The following is a 20,211-nucleotide window of genomic DNA, read 5'->3' as shown; positions in this document are numbered from 1 at the left end:
AATTTCATTATATCTTCTTTCCTTCTTTAAATCTAATTGCATTTGGCTAGCAATTAATATTAAAATTCTACAAAATTGGAAATGTAGTAAAATAATTTAAAGAGAATTTGTATGATTATGTTTTTTATTTTTGTTTCAGATATTTTATGACGTAGGAGTACGAATATTAATAAAACGTTCTATGAACATCCGAATATTCTTAGAACATTTATAGACAACCATAGAACGTTCTGTGCTATTTGGGTATATATTTCGAGTACAATTTTTCTGGAAGGATATTTTGGAACCTAATCTAACAATAAGAAATAGGTAATGTACAAACACGTGTAAAATAATATTATTTAGAAACATTTCTTGTCTCTTTTTGATTAACTTCTAATTAATTTTTTAACATTATATTACAATTTTAATTACAATTAATATTTTAATTTAATTTATAATTAATATTCAATTAATATTCATCTATAAGTATGCCAAAAATAAAAATTAAGAGTAAGAGACATTTCAACCGAAAAATGAATGATAATGTGAAAGCATCGTTGGCCTTAATCGAGTTACAAGGGCGTACTAATTCAATTAAATTGCCTAGAATTACTTGTTCAAACAAAGTGATAAGTACCGCTAGACATATAAATAACGTGAATATTAATACAAGTCCTGACTGTCAATCAATTAAAGTATCTTTCAATAAAGAAGTTAGCGAAAATGTAGCTAAACCAAATTTTCATGTTAACATTAATACCGAAGAAAGTTTTTCAAATGATACAGCGCTTTTAAATAACTCTACGTTATTTTCCAATAATATTGATAATAACCAAGATGAAATAAATAGTAATAATAATTTATCAAAAATAAAGATATAACATTGCAAAAACGATTAGCTTCGTGGGCCATTAAAGAAAATATTACTCAAAGTAGTCTTAAAAAACTTTTAGAAATTCTCCGAAATGAAAATGATTTGACCTCATTTCATAATTTACCAAAAGATCCGAGAACAATGTTATTTACTCCAAACAACCTTACTTCTGTAAAAATGGGCTCCGGTTCTTTTTATTATTTTGGGATAGCACAATCAATTAATATCTTAATTAATCAGTGTGGTGTATTTCTTTCGAATGATCCCAATTGCCTACAAATCGATTGCCTACAGCGTCGATTGCCAACATCCCAATTGCCTACAAGACGAACTGCACACAAGTAATACTGCCTACAGATCGATTGCCTACAGTTTCAATTGCGCACAAGTAAAAAGTTAAAGGACGAATGTACGATTGCACACATGTAATATTGCCTACAAGGCGAACTGCACACAAGTAATACTGCCTACAGATCGATTGCCTACAGTTTCAATTGCGCACAAGTAAAAAATTAAAGGACGAATGTACGATTGCACACATGTAATATTGCCTACAAGGCGAACTGCACACAAGTAATACTGCCTACAGATCGATTGCCTACAGTCTCAATTGCGCACAAGTAAAAAATTAAAGGACGAATGTACGATTGCACACATGTAATATTGCCTACAATGCGAACTGCACACACGACAATATTTCGCACAAGACAAATTGCACACAAGTAATACTGCCTACAGATCGATTGCCTACAGTCTCAATTGCGCACAAGTAAAAAATTAAAGACCGACTGCACGATTGCACACATGTAATATTGCCTACAAGGCGAACTGCACACAAGTAATACTGCCTACAGATCGATACAAGCCTTATTGCGTACAAATAAAAAATGAAATATTAACGTCAGAAGCAAATATTTTATAGCAAAGTACATTAAAATAAAATGTTATTTTTTGTATACATTGATTATTTTCTATAAGTAACTAATGTAATCAAAATATTATAGCAAGAAGTTCTTAAAAAATGAAGTAAAATAATTATTTGTAAATCTTTATTTTAAATAATAGTTTTTGAAATATAGGATTTCTTTCTTCGTGTGCCTTACGCTTGTAATCAGCGCGTAAGAGTGATCTCTTTTGCATATATTACTAGATATAAGAGTTTAAAGCTAACCAATCACAAACTGCGTTTAAACTTTAGACGGTCACATGTTTGAGTTGCGTGTGTGTACAGTACAGTAGCACTGTCCTGGAGAAAGTGAAAAAATAGCCAATGAGAGAAAGCCATCTAATTCTATTGGCTATTTTGCTACTTTCATATACAAAAGTTATTTGAAGAATAGGGCCCCAGATGCTTTACCGCTCATTGAACGGCTAAGACTGTGTTTCGTTTTTACTGGCAGTACTGAAAATTTATAGTTCACGTCACATATGCTATACATTTTCAGTATTGGCAGTCAATATCGGAACACAGCCTATGTAGCATTTGAAGATGATTGGTTCATACCTTTGAATCCGACCAATCATCTTAAATTGTTATTTAGCCGCTCAGAGGACGGTTGCGCGTCTAGATGCACACAATGTTTATTTTATTTAATTGAGAATGAGAACCGCTTTTTCGGTTTTAACTGGATCTTCGTGCTGTTTTTATTTTTTAAGTGATTTTATAAACCCATTCACACTTGACGTACCTGCGCACTGATTATTTTCAGATCTACCACATAATCCAGATCTAAGTCAAATAAGAATGAGTAATATCACGAATTAAATTAAATTAAATTAATTTTAATAATTTAACGATGCTACTCATTCTCATATGACTTAGATCTGGATTATGTGATAGATCTGGAAATAATCAGTGCGCAGGTTTGTCAAGTGTGAATGGATTTATAAAATCACTTAAAAAATAAAAACAGCATGAGGATCTAGCTAAGACCGAAAAGGCGGTTCTCATTCTCTATTTATATTATACAAAAATTGGTCAAACACCTTACTGTATTTTATTTAACTTTGTAACTTTCTTGCTCGTTGAGAGAAAAAATAAATTAATGAAAGAATAACATTTTTATTTAGTATCTACATTTTCTATATAAAGTAGAACCATTTATCACGATATGTATTCGTAATCAAGAATTTTATAATTAGCTAACTTATAAGCAAAAACATATATGCTATCATAGCAACGTATAAAATATTCAGAGAAATATGCCGTATTAACGCACACTTTCCAGTAGCCCCGTTTGTTTAGTCTCTTCTCGCTTTTACGCAAACTATTTTCGGATAACATTTTTACGTAGTAATTACGCGGATACAATACGTATATATTTCCCTACATAAGGGACATTTGTAATCTTCTATTTGCTGTTCGCAATCGCCGCAAATACAAAGATGGCCGCATGGTACAAATACATGGGTTGCAATTGTGTTCAAACATGTGCAGCAAACACCCCGATTATTTTCACTTGATATTGGGCCTGACAGAACGGGATGATATGGCAAATCACTTTGTTCTTCTTCAGCGAGGAAACCATAATCATCCGCCGGAATGTCAAAATCGTATTCATCTGTCAACAGAAAAATTTGTTTCTTAAGGTTCGTCTACATCTACCGTAACGCTTTAATTGTAAGCGATCGTGATCGTAAGGTAAGAAGTTTTTCATTATAAATATTGTCTGTCTACAAAATCGCAATACGTTGTATTCATCAAAACGAGCGATAAGTTATTAATTCAAGAATGGGAAGTAACAGCAACAAATTATAATAAGTAACGCCATTATTCGTTTCTCTTTTTGTAATATAATTTGTAATATAATTTTTTATATAATTTGGTAATAAAAAACAATTTTCCATAAGAATAACGATAAGGCCACGGTTGAAATAGTTACTTTCGATAATCAACTCGTCATCATTAAGCATTACTCGTTGAAAAATACTTGGAGCTTGACTCGTTATGTAACGAGTCAACTGACGATGAATTACTTTTTTCAATGAGTAATGCTTAATAACAACGAATTGTATAAATATACATACATACCTTCGTTTATCTCGTTTTCAAAAGTGGTATCTATTCTTGCAACTTCATTCTCCGGTATATAACGTTCTGCACTGGCGGATTCTAGGGGGGGGTTTTGGGGTTAAACCCCCCCCCCCCCTTGGAAATTAAATCTAAATTTTAAAAAATCGATTTTTTTAGATTCATTTAAAAAATCTAAAAAATAAAAAATCTAAATAAAAAAAATGATTTCAACATTAAAACTGAATATCGACGCGGAAAGCGGAGGCGGTCATACCAGTTTCCAAATTCTATCACCACGCACACACTCGTACGGTGCGCTCGACGCAGGCGCAGCCGCCGCGCCAGTCTTTTCTTTCCTTGTATGCGTGGTGGGGGCAGAGTCTCGAATTGCGCGGAGGCGCTCGTGAAAGTCGTGAATCTCAAGCTCTCGGCTCAAGGGCCTGTTCTCCCACTCTGCGCGCTCGCCTCCTCCGTCACTGTATCTGTATACGTCCCACGGTCCCCATATAGTTTATACGTGCGCCGCGTGCGCGTATATGCGTTGTTATGCGTTTAAAATAGTTGTGCACGACATGCAAAATTCAAGCGATTACGGACGGCTCTTTCACACACACACACATATATACATATATCTACACATCAACGTTCTCAGGCGTTGCCGGACGTTTGGGCCGTTTGGTAGCCTGCGTTAAACGCTTTATAGAAAATAAGAAAAATCGCATTCAGTTAAACAGAAAATAAATTCTTTGTGTTACGAAATTTATTTTTCGGCATCTATTTTTTTGGCATTAGTCTTTTGAGAAGTATATTCGCTCATTTTCATTCGTATTCTAAGTAGCCGACTGGCTAAGTTGTGTAAGAAAAATGAAACGAAATACGACAATAGTCGATTTCTTTAAAAAAAAATCAAAGCCAAACGAAAGTTCAGTTTTGGAATCCCCTCCTTCTTTACCCTCTTCCTCTTCCACTTCTAATTTTCCTACCCCTTCTCCGTCAACTTCAGCTTCCTGTTTGCCTCCTTCCTCTCCGTCAACTTCAATCTCTGTTCCTGTTCCGGAATTTTTTGAAGAGAACGATATAGTTATGTTTCTCGACAAAAAAATGAATATATTTCAAAAGGTAGACGCATTGAACAATCTTTATGTACCTAATCCAAATTTTGTTTTCCCAAAAAATCCACAGTTGCGTAATTTAAAATTTCAATACTCATGGCTTCATAAATTTAAATGGCTTTCTTATTCTAAGGCAAAAGATGCAGCATTTTGCAAATATTGTGTTATTTTTGGTCCTGAATTTGCTGGAAAAGGGCTGAAGAGCTGAAGCAATTAGTGAAACAGCCATTTTGCAATTGGAAAAAAAGCCTAGAGACCTTTAAAAGTCATGAAAATTTAGAATACCATAAGAAATCCTTGCTTGATTACGAATCTGCTTCTTTGATTACTACGAAGAAACAAGACATGATATCCGTTCAAATTAATAAACAAAGAAAAGAAGAAGCAGAAAGAAATCGAAAATATTTAAAACCGATAATAGAAACAATTCTATTATGTGGACGACAAGGTTTATCTTTAAGGGGTCATCGAGATGACGGTAGAATTGATCCACAGATAGACCCGGAACAGAATGACGGAAATTTTAGAGCGCTCTTAAGATTTAAAATTAGAGATGATAAGGAATTATGTCACTTATTTCAGATTCAAAACTATTTTATACACTTCTAAAACCACACAAAATAAAATAATTGAAGTTTGTAATTCACTCATTTTGAAAAAATTGATTTCGCGAATAAAAGATAGCGGGTTTTTTTCAATTTTAGTAGATGAAACTACGGATATAGCTTCGAACGAACAAATGTCTTTATGTATTCGAATATTTAACAACCAAACGATGCATATTGAAGAACTTTTCTTACAATTCTACACTATTCACGACTTAACGGGAGAAGGATTAGCCAATAGCATTTTGAAAGCCGTGATGGAATTAGGTCTTGATCCAATGAAAATTCGAGGACAGGGATATGACGGTGTTGCTTCTATGAGTGGAAATTTTAATGGCGTTAAAGCACATATTTTGAAAAAATATCCTTTAGCAAAGTATGTGCACTGCACAGCACATGTTTTAAATTTAGCAATTTCTGACTCTTGTAAAATGAAAGAAATAAAACATTGCATGGGAATTATTAGCAAAATATGCTCCTTTTTTAATACTGCGAAACGAAACTTCCTATTACAAGAAGAAATCAAAGCTGATTTAAGTCGAGAATCTACACATTTTAAATTGAAACAACTTTGCGCAACAAGATGGTCAGAAAGGCATGATTCGGTCTCTATTTTTTTGGAACTTTTTGATTACATATTGAGCGCGTTGCACAAAATAAGTTCTACTTGGGACTCTTCTGAGATATCTTCTACCGCATTTTGCTTGTTGACATCTATGAAAAGCATGGAATTTATAATAGCTCTCCTAACAATTAATCGAGTTTTCGATTTTTCCAGTAATCTTTGTAAATATTTACAAAGTCCTAAGATCGATTTATGCGAGGCAATTTCATATGCAAAAATTGTAACTCAAAGAGTTAACGAAATTAGAGAAAATGTCGACGTTGAATTTGAAACTTTGTATGCAAAAGCTAGTGCATATGCAGAGAAATATGAAATTGAAATAAAAGTTCCAAGGCTTGCTATCCAAAGATCAATTAGTCCAATAACCTATTACAAATCCAATATATTTATAAATTTTCTCGACCATTTCATCATGGAAATGAATGAAAGATTTTTCATTCATGAACAACTTTTATCCAGTTTTCAATTTCTATTAGCATCTTCGCCTTTAGACCAGCATAATTTGCATCTCTTAAAAAATATTCTTCAAACGTATGAAGCTGATTTGCAATGCAACATAGAAGGATTGATGAATGAGTATGAAATTTGGCATAAAAGAGTGGAAATGTTAAAACGCCCGTTAAAAAATGTAGAAAATGCGTTAAATAATTGTAATCCAATTATTTGCGAAAATATTTTTATTATTTTACGTATTTTTGCTACTTTACCCGTGTCGACTTGCGAAAACGAGAGATCATTTTCGATGTTACAACGTCTGAAAACCTATTTGCGAAGCACAACTTCAGAGAATCGTTTAAATGGATTGGCGCTCATGAACCTTTATACAGATTTAATGCCGTCTGTTGAAGATGTTTTAGATGAAATAGCTAAAACGAACTTAACAAAAGTACTAATTTAAATAATACAGAAAAAAATAATAAAGAAAAAAATAAATAAAAACATAAAATAAAAAATACAGCAATAAAAAATAATAACATATAATTAAACATATAATTAAAAATTAAAAAATTAAAAATTTAAAAAATTTAAAAACTTTTAAAAAATTTAAAAAAAATTAAAAATAAAAAAAAAACAAAAAAAATTTAAAAAGGAAGTAAAAATAGGATCAGAAGTTTCACCACGTCCTCGTCGTTGATCCTGGAGTAAAAGCTAAGCGTGAAACCTAGAAAAATGTCAAGTAATTTTGCCGAAAACCCCCCCCATGACCGAGGTCAGGATCCGCTACTGACGTCCTGTCAACATAAGAAAAATTTATTAAAGGAGAAGGGGATATTTTTGTGACTACTGTGAACATTACGACTATCTATTATCTCTGTTATTAGATAACAAATTCTAACAATTGCTTATGGAATTATTCGTTTGATAACCCGCCGTTTTTTAGTCGCATTAATTTAACGAATGTAATTGTTTAATATAAAACATTGATTATTAACAAAGTTATTTACTAAAATGAAAAAATGAATGCCACGTTACTCCTTTCTTCTCTATTAACTGATAATAATGAAATATGAGTGAATATATATATATATATATATATATATATATATATATATATATATATATATATATATATATATATATATATATATATATATATATACCTTTATTTCTCACATGATTTCCCTCATTAGGGTCGATCAATTGGTCCACCGATCTTCCACTTCCTTCAGCAATTGTATCAGTTTCTGAAATAATGATACATGCACGGGCTAGGAAAAACATTGTATTCTATTGCAATAGGTTTGTATATGTTATATATCAAAATGATTAAAAGATATTAAAGTTATAAAATATGTCACACGTTCTTAAATATAAAAAAATTTATTAATATTAATATAATATTAAATAATATTAATAAAAACATGTAGTATTAGTAACATATGCACACATACCATCATTTATATTAATCCGCTCGTTTACAATGGATTCAACGCGTGCGATCGGTTCTTGCACCGTTTCTTCCTCAGTGTTTGCAGTCTCTAAAATAATAAATAAATCACAATGAATATACACAGCAGATTAGAGAAATGACACCATAACTATTATTGGAAGTTTTACAATATGAAATGTTAATTTAATAGCATTAAACAAACAGACTCATCGTTATTGCATGAATGATAAAAACATGTTACCTTCTACTTCGCGAATTAAATTTTGATTTATTCTCGCGAGTCTACCACGTCGTCCACGACGGCTAGGAGGCCTGCCACGACTCCTCCTTCCTTGATCCGCTGCTCTAGCATTTCGAATGATACTATTGTCTTCAGACGCAGCTGTTAAAGTAGAAAGTAAGTGAATAAGTAAATAGCATTAAACAAACAGAATTATCATTATTGCATAAATGATAAAAACATGTTACCTTCTACTTCGCGAATTAAATTTTGATTTATTCTCGCGAGTCTACCACGTCGTCCACGACGGCTAGGAGGCCTGCCACGATTCCTCCTCTCTTGACCCGTCGCTCCAGCATTCTGAATAATACGACTGTCTTCAGACGCAACTGTTAAAGTAAGAAGTAAGCGAATAAATAAATAAACTTCAATCAAATTTAAGAAATTAATTAAAAATAAAAAGTATATAATAAAATCGGAACAGAATCACGCGTCACATTATATAAGCTTAATTTATAAGATTCTCTAGTAGCAGTTAAAATCAAAGTTTATAATTTGGAGGGTAAACTTTACCTGTAGCCGTACCACTTGCGGAGTTGTCGGAATTATTTCCATCGATAGATTGGATTGATGGTGCAGGAGGAGGCTACTCCACTGTAAATAATAAAAAGAACAATTAATAAAATGCAAGATGTTCAACAGAAAATAAAGAATTTTAAACAAAATGAAAGAAATAATAAAAAAAATATACCGAGAGATAGCTTATAAAATGGACTTGTAAAAAATAGGACAATACAAAATAACATGTAGACACATCCCAGGTAGTTAGCTGATTTGTTGTTACTTTAGTGCTAAAATAACGCTTTTGATGATAAATAACGTCAGTTTGCTACTTGGGATGTAAAATTGACAAACTGAATTCAATAAGATATGAAAAAAGTAAAAAAGTAAAATAGACATTAAAATATGCGATACCTGCATGCGCGTCAAATAAATTACCGTCTGCCACTTCTTGATCGTCATCTGTACTTTGTGAATCTGCAAAAAATTAATACATTTTCTTTCTTTTTCATTTTATAACACACACACACACACACACACACACACACACACACACACACACACACACACTCTCTCTCTCTCTCTCTCTCTCTCTCTCTCTCTCTCTCTCTGTGTGTGTGTGTGTGTGTGTGTGTGTGCGCGCGTGCGTGTGCGTGTGCGGGTGTGCGTGTGTGTGTGTGTGTGTGTGCGTGCGCGCGCGCGCGCGCGCGTGTTTGTGCTTTATTATTAAACTATTTTATTATGTATCAATCTGTAATATTTGAAGTATAATATGATATATATTTTTGAACAAACCATCGTTTATTCGGTAAATATGCTGCATTGCTGAGCGTCAAAAGAAATTCTTTCAAGGAATATCTATAACAATGTCAACTATATAAGTTTAAAGTATTTAATATACATACATTTAATAAACATATAACTCAAAAAATTATTGTAAAATTGTAAAAGTATATGTGACTTATTTTTTATTGCAAGATTGTTTTAATAAGACAGAATATATATTACCTTCCAGAGTTCAACAAAGATTGTGCCTCCGCAATGCGTCTATCACGAGTCCTATTTTGCTGGACGCGCACTCTTTTTACATTCAATCCACGTTCCAGCCTTGTGAGATTGATTTCTTTATCGGTGATCAAATCAGTTAGATTATCTGCAAAAATTGAATATCATAAAAATGCATTTATCTGATAGTGCGTGGAAAAGCGAAAAGCAATAATAAAAAATACATACGAAGAAAATTCCAAATGATTGGATGAATTCCGCCAAGTTTACGGAACATTACGCAGTAGAAACTTTCTACTAAATTGTTGGTTCGTATGGGGATATCATAAACGGAGACTTTTTCTTTTAATGGAAGCCAAGTTTGTCGTAAATAAACAGCAAATTGTAATACAGCAGGATACTCTGCTGATATTACATCGGCTTCTTCTTGGATAATTTGTAGACCTTGTTCGAACATGTTAGCCGGAGTCAACGGTAAGGCCATGGTGAGACCAAGAATCTTTCTTGGAGCTCTCATCAATCCTAGTGACTTCCACCGTCGCACTACGGCCTATATAGAATAAAATATTAAATATAAATTTAGCAAGCGATTAGAAAAAAGTTTAATAAATATTTTGTTTTGGCTCACATTTTGTAGAATTTTTATATGTACCTGATTATAGTGGAACCAACAGCCAGTTATTCGCGAATTTGGAAAAATTTCTCTAGCAACCGTCATTGCCGCACGTTCATAATCGCTCATCACTGACTCCACTCTTTCCAATGGACGTAGTTCCTTCAATTTTTGCCACATTTTTGTATATACACTTATTGTGCGTTTTTCACACAAAACAAAGGCGACAGCTATACCCTAAAATTGATAATCATATTAAATCTTAGATGAAAATTATTTTATTGAGAATTCATCTTTCTGATGTGTAAGGACACTAAACCCGATTGCACCAACGTTATCTTGGTTTTTATAAAACAAGACTTAAATTTGTCATTTATGTCATTTATCTATTTGAACAGAAAAAAGAACAGATATACATGTTCAGATTTCGCTTGAAGTCAAAATAACGCTGGTGTAATCTGGTTTTGGTGTCCTTACATATCAAAAAGACGAATTCTTAAGAGTTGTTAAATTTGTATATAACACAATTTACCGTATCCATATATCGCACATAGATGGTATACAATTGTGCGAACAATGGCACTCTGGGAACTACCTGTACATAAAAATGTAAATTTTTTCACGATATTACATTTTTTCTTTGTTTCTTTTTTTCTACTTATATTGAATAACTTATCAAATTTCAAATATTGCTTACCGAAAACGTCCCATCTATATAAATCTCCTTGCTTTCTGCTAGAGCGTTTAACAGAGCGTCACTTGTAAAAATAACGGCTCTGTATCCTTCATCTGACACTACCGTGCCTTTGTAGATGTGTCGTATCGGTTCGTAATTGCTTAATATCATTTCTAGTTCGGCAACGGTTCGCGGTATTTCCGGTCTTTTCCGTAATTGTTCTCTATTCAAAAGACTTCTCATAGAGTTATATGTTACTTCGGTAGCCGCTGTAGGATATCTATAAAAATAAAAGCAAGGTAAAATTAAATTACATATACATGTGCCGAATATGTTATAAAATTATTTCTAATATTAACTAACTTAAGATTGAAATAACTACTTTCATGCATAACTACTTTTTACTTATTATAAAAAGAAAAAAATGCTGTAAATAATTTTACTGCGTTTCAATTGGCTTACCTTCGACATACTGTGTCAAAAATTTCTTTGGGCTTCATCAATGTCTCCCGACACATTTGCAGCATCTCTTGCTTCATTCGAAGCTGCTCCAATATAACGTTGTCTGGCAGATGCGTATGCGATGAGCTCAATGTGTACGTATCATCTAAGTTCTGCTTTAAAATCGCATAAGACTCCTCACTTCTTCGGGCTGAGCATCGAAAAATCCCTTGACAACGTTTATCTTTATGATAAACGTAATTATCATACACGTATATGCTTGTGCCGATACGTTCTCCCGGGAACTGCTCCATAGTTGTTGCTCCACTCCGTTCACACTTAAATTTTAAGATATTTATTATCTGTTATGCAGAAGGACAGTTTCTATGCAACCGTCTGTTCCAACAATTGCTATTTGCAATAACAGAGAAACGCGAGGGACAGCGGCTAAGGACCAGCGCGCGGCAAAAGACTATCGCTTAGTAACAATCAACTTCTTCTGAGATGCGTTCAAAAACCAACTCTATAAAGTTGATTCCACTTTTATGAAAACTTTTCAAAATGATAAGAATAGTTTTAGTTGCCCAAAGAGTTTTAAAATTCTTAATCGATTATAGAAAAAGAACTCTTCCGAAGAGTTGCCAGAACTCATGGCAGAACTCCGAATTTTTAAATGAAAATTTCAACTGATACTCTAAGAAAAAAAGTTGTTTAATAGACTAAACTAAATTTTTTAACTTGATAAAATTCCTTTAGTATAAATATTTTTCTACTATTCTGTAATATTTTTGTATTTTTAAGATCTTTGATTATAATTCATACAAATAAAGTTAATTTTTTTTTTAATTTTTAATTTTTTTTAAATTTTTTAAAAGTTTTTAAATTTTTTAAATTTTTAATTTTTTAATTTTTAATTATATGTTTAATTATATGTTATTATTTTTTATTGTTGTATTTTTTATTTTATGTTTTTATTTATTTTTTTCTTTATTATTTTTTTCTGTATTATTTAAATTAGTACTTTTAAGTTCGTTTTAGCTATTTCATCTAAAACATCTTCAACAGACGGCATTAAATCTGTATAAAGGTTCATGAGCGCCAATCCATTTAAACGATTCTCTGAAGTTGTGCTTCGCAAATAGGTTTTCAGACGTTGTAACATCGAAAATGATCTCTCGTTTTCGCAAGTCGACACGGGTAAAGTAGCAAAAATACGTAAAATAATAAAAATATTTTCGCAAATAATTGGATTACAATTATTTAACGCATTTTCTACATTTTTTAACGGGCGTTTTAACATTTCCACTCTTTTATGCCAAATTTCATACTCATTCATCAATCCTTCTATGTTGCATTGCAAATCAGCTTCATACGTTTGAAGAATATTTTTTAAGAGATGCAAATTATGCTGGTCTAAAGGCGAAGATGCTAATAGAAATTGAAAACTGGATAAAAGTTGTTCATGAATGAAAAATCTTTCATTCATTTCCATGATGAAATGGTCGAGAAAATTTATAAATATATTGGATTTGTAATAGGTTATTGGACTAATTGATCTTTGGATAGCAAGCCTTGGAACTTTTATTTCAATTTCATATTTCTCTGCATATGCACTAGCTTTTGCATACAAAGTTTCAAATTCAACGTCGACATTTTCTCTAATTTCGTTAACTCTTTGAGTTACAATTTTTGCATATGAAATTGCCTCGCATAAATCGATCTTAGGACTTTGTAAATATTTACAAAGATTACTGGAAAAATCGAAAACTCGATTAATTGTTAGGAGAGCTATTATAAATTCCATGCTTTTCATAGATGTCAACAAGCAAAATGCGGTAGAAGATATCTCAGAAGAGTCCCAAGTAGAACTTATTTTGTGCAACGCGCTCAATATGTAATCAAAAAGTTCCAAAAAAATAGAGACCGAATCATGCCTTTCTGACCATCTTGTTGCGCAAAGTTGTTTCAATTTAAAATGTGTAGATTCTCGACTTAAATCAGCTTTGATTTCTTCTTGTAATAGGAAGTTTCGTTTCGCAGTATTAAAAAAGGAGCATATTTTGCTAATAATTCCCATGCAATGTTTTATTTCTTTCATTTTACAAGAGTCAGAAATTGCTAAATTTAAAACATGTGCTGTGCAGTGCACATACTTTGCTAAAGGATATTTTTTCAAAATATGTGCTTTAACGCCATTAAAATTTCCACTCATAGAAGCAACACCGTCATATCCCTGTCCTCGAATTTTCATTGGATCAAGACCTAATTCCATCACGGCTTTCAAAATGCTATTGGCTAATCCTTCTCCCGTTAAGTCGTGAATAGTGTAGAATTGTAAGAAAAGTTCTTCAATATGCATCGTTTGGTTGTTAAATATTCGAATACATAAAGACATTTGTTCGTTCGAAGCTATATCCGTAGTTTCATCTACTAAAATTGAAAAAAACCCGCTATCTTTTATTCGCGAAATCAATTTTTTCAAAATGAGTGAATTACAAACTTCAATTATTTTATTTTGTGTGGTTTTAGAAGTGTATAAAATAGTTTTGAATCTGAAATAAGTGACATAATTCCTTATCATCTCTAATTTTAAATCTTAAGAGCGCTCTAAAATTTCCGTCATTCTGTTCCGGGTCTATCTGTGGATCAATTCTACCGTCATCTCGATGACCCCTTAAAGATAAACCTTGTCGTCCACATAATAGAATTGTTTCTATTATCGGTTTTAAATATTTTCGATTTCTTTCTGCTTCTTCTTTTCTTTGTTTATTAATTTGAACGGATATCATGTCTTGTTTCTTCGTAGTAATCAAAGAAGCAGATTCGTAATCAAGCAAGGATTTCTTATGGTATTCTAAATTTTCATGACTTTTAAAGGTCTCTAGGCTTTTTTTCCAATTGCAAAATGGCTGTTTCACTAATTGCTTCAGCTCTTCAGCCCTTTTCCAGCAAATTCAGGACCAAAAATAACACAATATTTGCAAAATGCTGCATCTTTTGCCTTAGAATAAGAAAGCCATTTAAATTTATGAAGCCATGAGTATTGAAATTTTAAATTACGCAACTGTGGATTTTTTGGGAAAACAAAATTTGGATTAGGTACATAAAGATTGTTCAATGCGTCTACCTTTTGAAATATATTCATTTTTTTGTCGAGAAACATAACTATATCGTTCTCTTCAAAAAATTCCGGAACAGGAACAGAGATTGAAGTTGACGGAGAGGAAGGAGGCAAACAGGAAGCTGAAGTTGACGGAGAAGGGGTAGGAAAATTAGAAGTGGAAGAGGAAGAGGGTAAAGAAGGAGGGGATTCCGAAACTGAACTTTCGTTTGGCTTTGATTTTTTTTTAAAGAAATCGACTATTGTCGTATTTCGTTTCATTTTTCTTACACAACTTAGCCAGTCGGCTACTTAGAATACGAATGAAAATGAGCGAATATACTTCTCAAAAGACTAATGCCTTTGAAATAGCTCTTTTGAATTAGCTGTAAATGTAGATGGTTTACCTATTAGTAAAAGTAGTTCTGATTGTTTATGGCCAACGTTAGTTGAAATAAAATCTATTGAAGTTTTGAAAAAATATGTTTTAATGGTAGCGTTGTATCATGGCAATGGTAAACCGGAAAATCCAAATGAATATTTGAAAGAATTTGTAAATGAAGCAACTTACTTGACTATTAATGGAATTTTTATTAACAATCGAAGATATGATTTTAATATAAAAATTATAATATGTGATGCGCCCGCTAAATCGTACATTTTAAATGTAAAAAATCATACTGGTTATTCTAGCTGCACTAAGTGTAAGGTGGAAGGTTATTGGGTTAATAATGTATTATGCTTTCCAGAAACAGATTTTATAAACAGAACAGATGTTGAATTTAGGCAACAAGTTAATGAAGATTATCATAAAGGAAAAACTATTTTGACGAATTTGCCTCATTTTCATATGATTAGCAATGTTACATTAGATTATATGCATCTTATTTGTTTGGGGGTTATGAAAAAATTGATAACATCTAAGAAATATGGTTGGGTTTTGGGTAAATAACCATATAAGCTTCCATATGCACAAGTAGAATCAATTTCAAATAAAATTAGAAACTTAAATAAATATATTCCTAATGAATTTCCACGTAAAGGCGGATCGCTTGAAGAATGTCTTCGTTTTAAGGCAACAGAATTTAAACTAATATTATTATACACGGGACCTGTAATTTTTAAACAAATGCTTTCAAAAAATAATTATTATCATTTCTTGACATTACACGTTGCTACTCGTGTGTGTGAAGCTGGCACATCATTTGGTGGAAAATCACTAAACATTGACAGTTCTGAGTTTATTTTCAATAGTTCTACAGTTCCTGATAGATAAAACAAATAGTTCTGGCCTTTAAAGCGAAAAAAACGCATAGGACAAAGTGAGGTGCCAGGTTCACGCAGCACCTCAGTTTGTCCTACGACATTTTCCAGACCGAATTCTTGTAGGATTTTAAAAGATCTATAGTTCTAGATGAGTTCTAGAAAGAGTTCCAGCATTTAACATAGTTTTTTTATTTTTTTTATTTTTTTTTTTATAAAACATTTATGTTATAATATTATACAATAGAGTTCCGTGTACAAAAAAATATTTTTCCTACAGTTCTCAACATATTAAAGCGCGTTCCAAAGAGTTCCGGGCGATTCCGATATTAGTTAATTAACAAAAAATTAATAACTCCCGAAAAAGCCGATTTTCCGCACATATAGGTGAGGTGCTGGACTTTTTCGAAGAGTTCTGTGTACGAAAAAATATTTTTCCTACAGTTCTCAACATACCAAAGCGCGTTCCGAAGAGTTCCGGGCGATTCCGATATTAGTTAATTAACAAAAAATTAATAACTCCCGAAAAAGTCGATTTTCTGCACATATAGGTGAGGTGCTGGACTTTTTCGAGGAGTTCTGTGTACGAAAAAATATTTTTCCTATAGTTCTCAACATATTAAAGCGCGTTCCGAAGAGTTCCGGGCGATTCCGATATTAGTTAATTAACAAAAAATTAATAACTCCCGAAAAAGCCGATTTTCCGCACATATAGGTTAGGTGCTGGACTTTTTCGAAGAGTTCTGTGTACGAAAAAATATTTTTCCTACAGTTCTCAACATATTAAAGCGCGTTCCGAAGAGTTCCGGGCGATTCCGATATCAGTTAATTAACAAAAAATTAATAACTCCCGAAAAAGCCGATTTTCCGCACATATAGGTGAGGTGCTGGACTTTTTCTAGGAGTTCTGTGTACGAAAAAATATTTTTCCTACAGTTCTCAACATATTAAAGCGCGTTCCGAAGAGTTCCGTGCGATTGCATAATTTATTAGTTAATAATAAATTGTTAACTCCCGCCAAACACGTATTTTGTCATATATGGGTGAGACGCTTGTCTTTATTCGAGAGTTCCGTGTACAAAAAAATATTTTTCCAATAGTTCTTAACGTAACAAAGCGCCTTCCGAAGAGTTCCGGTCGATTGCATAATTTATTAGTTAATAATAAATTGTTAACTCCCGCCAAACACGTATTTTGTCATATATGGGTGAGACGCTGGTCTTTATTCGAGAGTTCCGTGTACAAAAAAATATTTTTCCAATAGTTCTTAACGTAGCAAAGCGCCTTCCGAAGAGTTCCGGTCGATTGCATAATTTATTAGTTAATAATAAATTGTTAACTCCCGCCAAACACGTATTTTGTCATATATGGGTGAGACGCTGGTCTTTATTCGAGAGTTCCGTGTACAAAAAAATATTTTTCCAATAGTTCTTAACGTAACAAAGCGCCTTCCGAAGAGTTCCGGTCGATTGCATAATTTATTAGTTAATAATAAATTGTTAACTCCCGCCAAACACGTATTTTGTCATATATGGGTGAGACGCTGGTCTTTATTCGAGAGTTCCGTGTACAAAAAAATATTTTTCCAATAGTTCTTAACGTAACAAAGCGCCTTCCGAAGAGTTCCGGTCGATTGCATAATTTATTAACTAATAAATATTATTAACTAATAAATTATGCAATCGACCGGAACTCTTCGGAAGGCGCTTTGTTACGTTAAGAACTATTGGAAAAATATTTTTTTGTACACGGAACTCTCGAATAAAGACCAGCGTCTCACCCATATATGACAAAATACGTGTTTGGCGGGAGTTAACAATTTATTATTAACTAATAAATTATGCAATCGACCGGAACTCTTCGGAAGGCGCTTTGTTACGTTAAGAACTATTGGAAAAATATTTTTTTGTACACGGAACTCTCGAATAAAGACCAGCGTCTCACCCATATATGACAAAATACGTGTTTGGCGGGAGTTAACAATTTATTATTAACTAATAAATTATGCAATCGCCCGGAACTCTTCGGAACGCGCTTCAATATGTTGAGAACTGTAGGAAAAATATTTTTTCGTACACAGAACTCTTCGAAAAAGTCCAGCACCTCACCTATATGTGCGGAAAATCGGCTTTTTCGGGAGTTATTAATTTTTTGTTAATTAACTAATATCGGAATCGCCCGGAACTCTTTGGAACGCGCTTTAATATGTTGAGAACTGTAGGAAAAATATTTTTTTGTACACGGAACTCTATTATATAATATTATAACATAAATGTTTTATAAAAAAAAAATAAAAAAAATAAAAAACCATGTTCAATGCTGGAACTCTTTCTAGAACTCATCTAGAACTATAGATCTTTTAAAATCCTACAAGAATTCGGTCTGGAAAATGTCGTAGGACAAACTGAGGTGCTGCGTGAACCTGGCACCTCACTTTGTCCTATACGTTTTTTTCGCTTTAAAGGCCAGAACTATTTGTTTTATCTATCAGGAACTGTAGAGCTATTGAAAATAAACTCAGAACTGTCAATGTTTAGTGATTTTCCACCAAATGATGTGCTAGCTTCACACACACTTGCTACTCTAATAATGTATAGTAACGAATTCTGTAAAAAGATGGATATGGTGAATTATGCAAAAAATTTAATGGAATGTTTTGTTAAAACAAGTATTGATATTTATGGTGAAGATTTTGTCTCTCATAACGTACATAATTTGTTGCACATACATGAGGGTGTTATACAATTTGGCAATTTAAATGAATTTTCAGCTTTCCCATTTGAGAATTATATGATGCAATTAAAAAAAATGATAAGAAAAAAAGAAAAACCACTTGAACAAATAATACGTCGTGTTTCCGAATATAATAATATCCCAAGATTAGAAAATCTTTCTGAAAATAATATTATCGCCAAAGAACATTATAATGGACCCTTATTACCAAATTGCTTAGGTCAATATAAAGAATTAAAATTAAAATCTTGTACTTTTAAATTAAACACTGCTGATTGTTATGTACAAATGTTTAATAATGATATTGTTAAAATATGCAATATAACATACTGTAATAATGTTATTTGTATTATTGGTCAAACGTATCTCGACAAAAAATTCATTTTTTATTAAACCTTGTAATTCTGCAATTTTAGGTATTTTTATTGTTGACCTTAACAAACTTGGTCCTTTAAAAATATATTCATCATTAGAAATTTAAAAATATATTCATCATTAGAAATTATAATGCTGTAATTTATCCTTTATTGCACATGTAATCTTAATATTTTTCATATTTTTTTGCAATAAGTTTTCTTGAACTGCAAAAACAATTAATTAATTTAAAAACTATAATAAATAAAAACAGAATTAATGTATTTTTAAAATAAAATAAAACGCACGCTTTTTTATAATTGTTATATAATATTCAAAATTCTTCACAAAATAATTAACATAAATATTAAATTTAATAAGTCTTTAAACTAGTTGTTAGGATTACATTTGTCCTTACAACAGTTTGTTTAATAATTAATAATTATTAAACTTTGGGTGATCTAATATTTCAAATATAAACAATTAGCTTAATATTAATTCCAGCGTTTGTACAAATCTTATTTTAATGTCTTATTATACTATAAAATTAGGTAGCATGTCATTTACATAGAAAAAATAACAATTTTTTGCCGAAAACAATTTTTTCAGCGATTTGAAAAAGCAGTTTTTTTTTAAGCTATAATTACGAATATCTCAGATTTTCTTGACATACATTATAAAGCATATATATTCTTTTAAATTATCTAACAGATTTCATTTAGGACTCTGGGGTTTTAGTCGGTAAGAGTCCGGCATAACCTCCTCCTTCCGGGAGGGGGAGGGTATCCATGAGGATTTCCCCATGAAAAAAGAAAAAAAAAATTTGCCTACCAAACAAGTCTGACAAATCATTTCTTAGTAATCAACATTAATGTTTGTTTTTACATTATGAGCAATTTATTCATCTCTTTATACATAAATCATTGCATTTTACATTTTTTCATTAAATTTTATGAATTTTATTACTGTTATTTTAATAAAAATAGTTTTTATTTTTTAATATTTTGGTTCCATTGATATTGTACTTTAAAAATTTTAAAATGTGTCACCTTTATGAAGACAAATATCTTTAGTCACAAATTGATTTGGATTATTTCTGATTTCCTTTAAAATACCTTTAAGTCCAACTATTTTTACACATCG

At 31.8% G+C, this 20,211-nt stretch overlaps 1 protein-coding gene across 2 annotated transcripts; it reads right to left on the bottom strand.

Annotated features, from left to right (window-relative positions):
* Window positions 1-8,513: 8,513 nt before the first annotated feature.
* On the bottom strand, window positions 8,514-12,326 carry LOC105206370. 2 transcript variants are annotated; one of them, XM_039446713.1, is made up of 10 exons: window positions 11,640-12,326; window positions 11,199-11,457; window positions 11,034-11,096; window positions 10,541-10,738; window positions 10,117-10,438; window positions 9,892-10,036; window positions 9,679-9,741; window positions 9,298-9,360; window positions 8,896-8,976; window positions 8,514-8,711 (listed from the first exon to the last, which is right to left on the bottom strand). In XM_039446713.1, coding segments are annotated over exons 1-8 (1,344 nt in total). In that variant the 5' UTR covers window positions 11,933-12,326; the 3' UTR covers window positions 8,514-8,711; window positions 8,896-8,976; window positions 9,298-9,359. The 2 variants fall into 2 exon arrangements, with proteins under 2 accessions (XP_039302647.1, XP_039302646.1); XM_039446712.1 differs by having other exon boundaries at window positions 8,516-8,711; window positions 8,908-8,976.
* Window positions 12,327-20,211: the final 7,885 nt, after the last annotated feature.

This window comes from Solenopsis invicta, chromosome 3, assembly GCF_016802725.1.
Source record: "Solenopsis invicta isolate M01_SB chromosome 3, UNIL_Sinv_3.0, whole genome shotgun sequence".
Lineage (NCBI taxonomy): Eukaryota > Metazoa > Arthropoda > Insecta > Hymenoptera > Formicidae > Solenopsis > Solenopsis invicta.
This window is presented reverse-complemented; position numbering and strand designations above follow the sequence as displayed.

Bases quoted from the DNA above. Each gene is read 5' to 3' on its own strand.
- LOC105206370 (XM_039446713.1), bottom strand. From the start codon at position 11,932: ATGGAGCAGTTCCCGGGAGAACGTATCGGCACAAGCATATACGTGTAT. The intron at 10,439-10,540 runs GTACATATAAAA...TATTCTATATAG, and splicing joins GTTGGTTCCACTATAATCAG to GCCGTAGTGCGACGGTGGAA. The intron at 9,742-9,891 runs GTAATATATATT...ACATTGTTATAG, and splicing joins TCTTTGTTGAACTCTGGAAG to ATATTCCTTGAAAGAATTTC.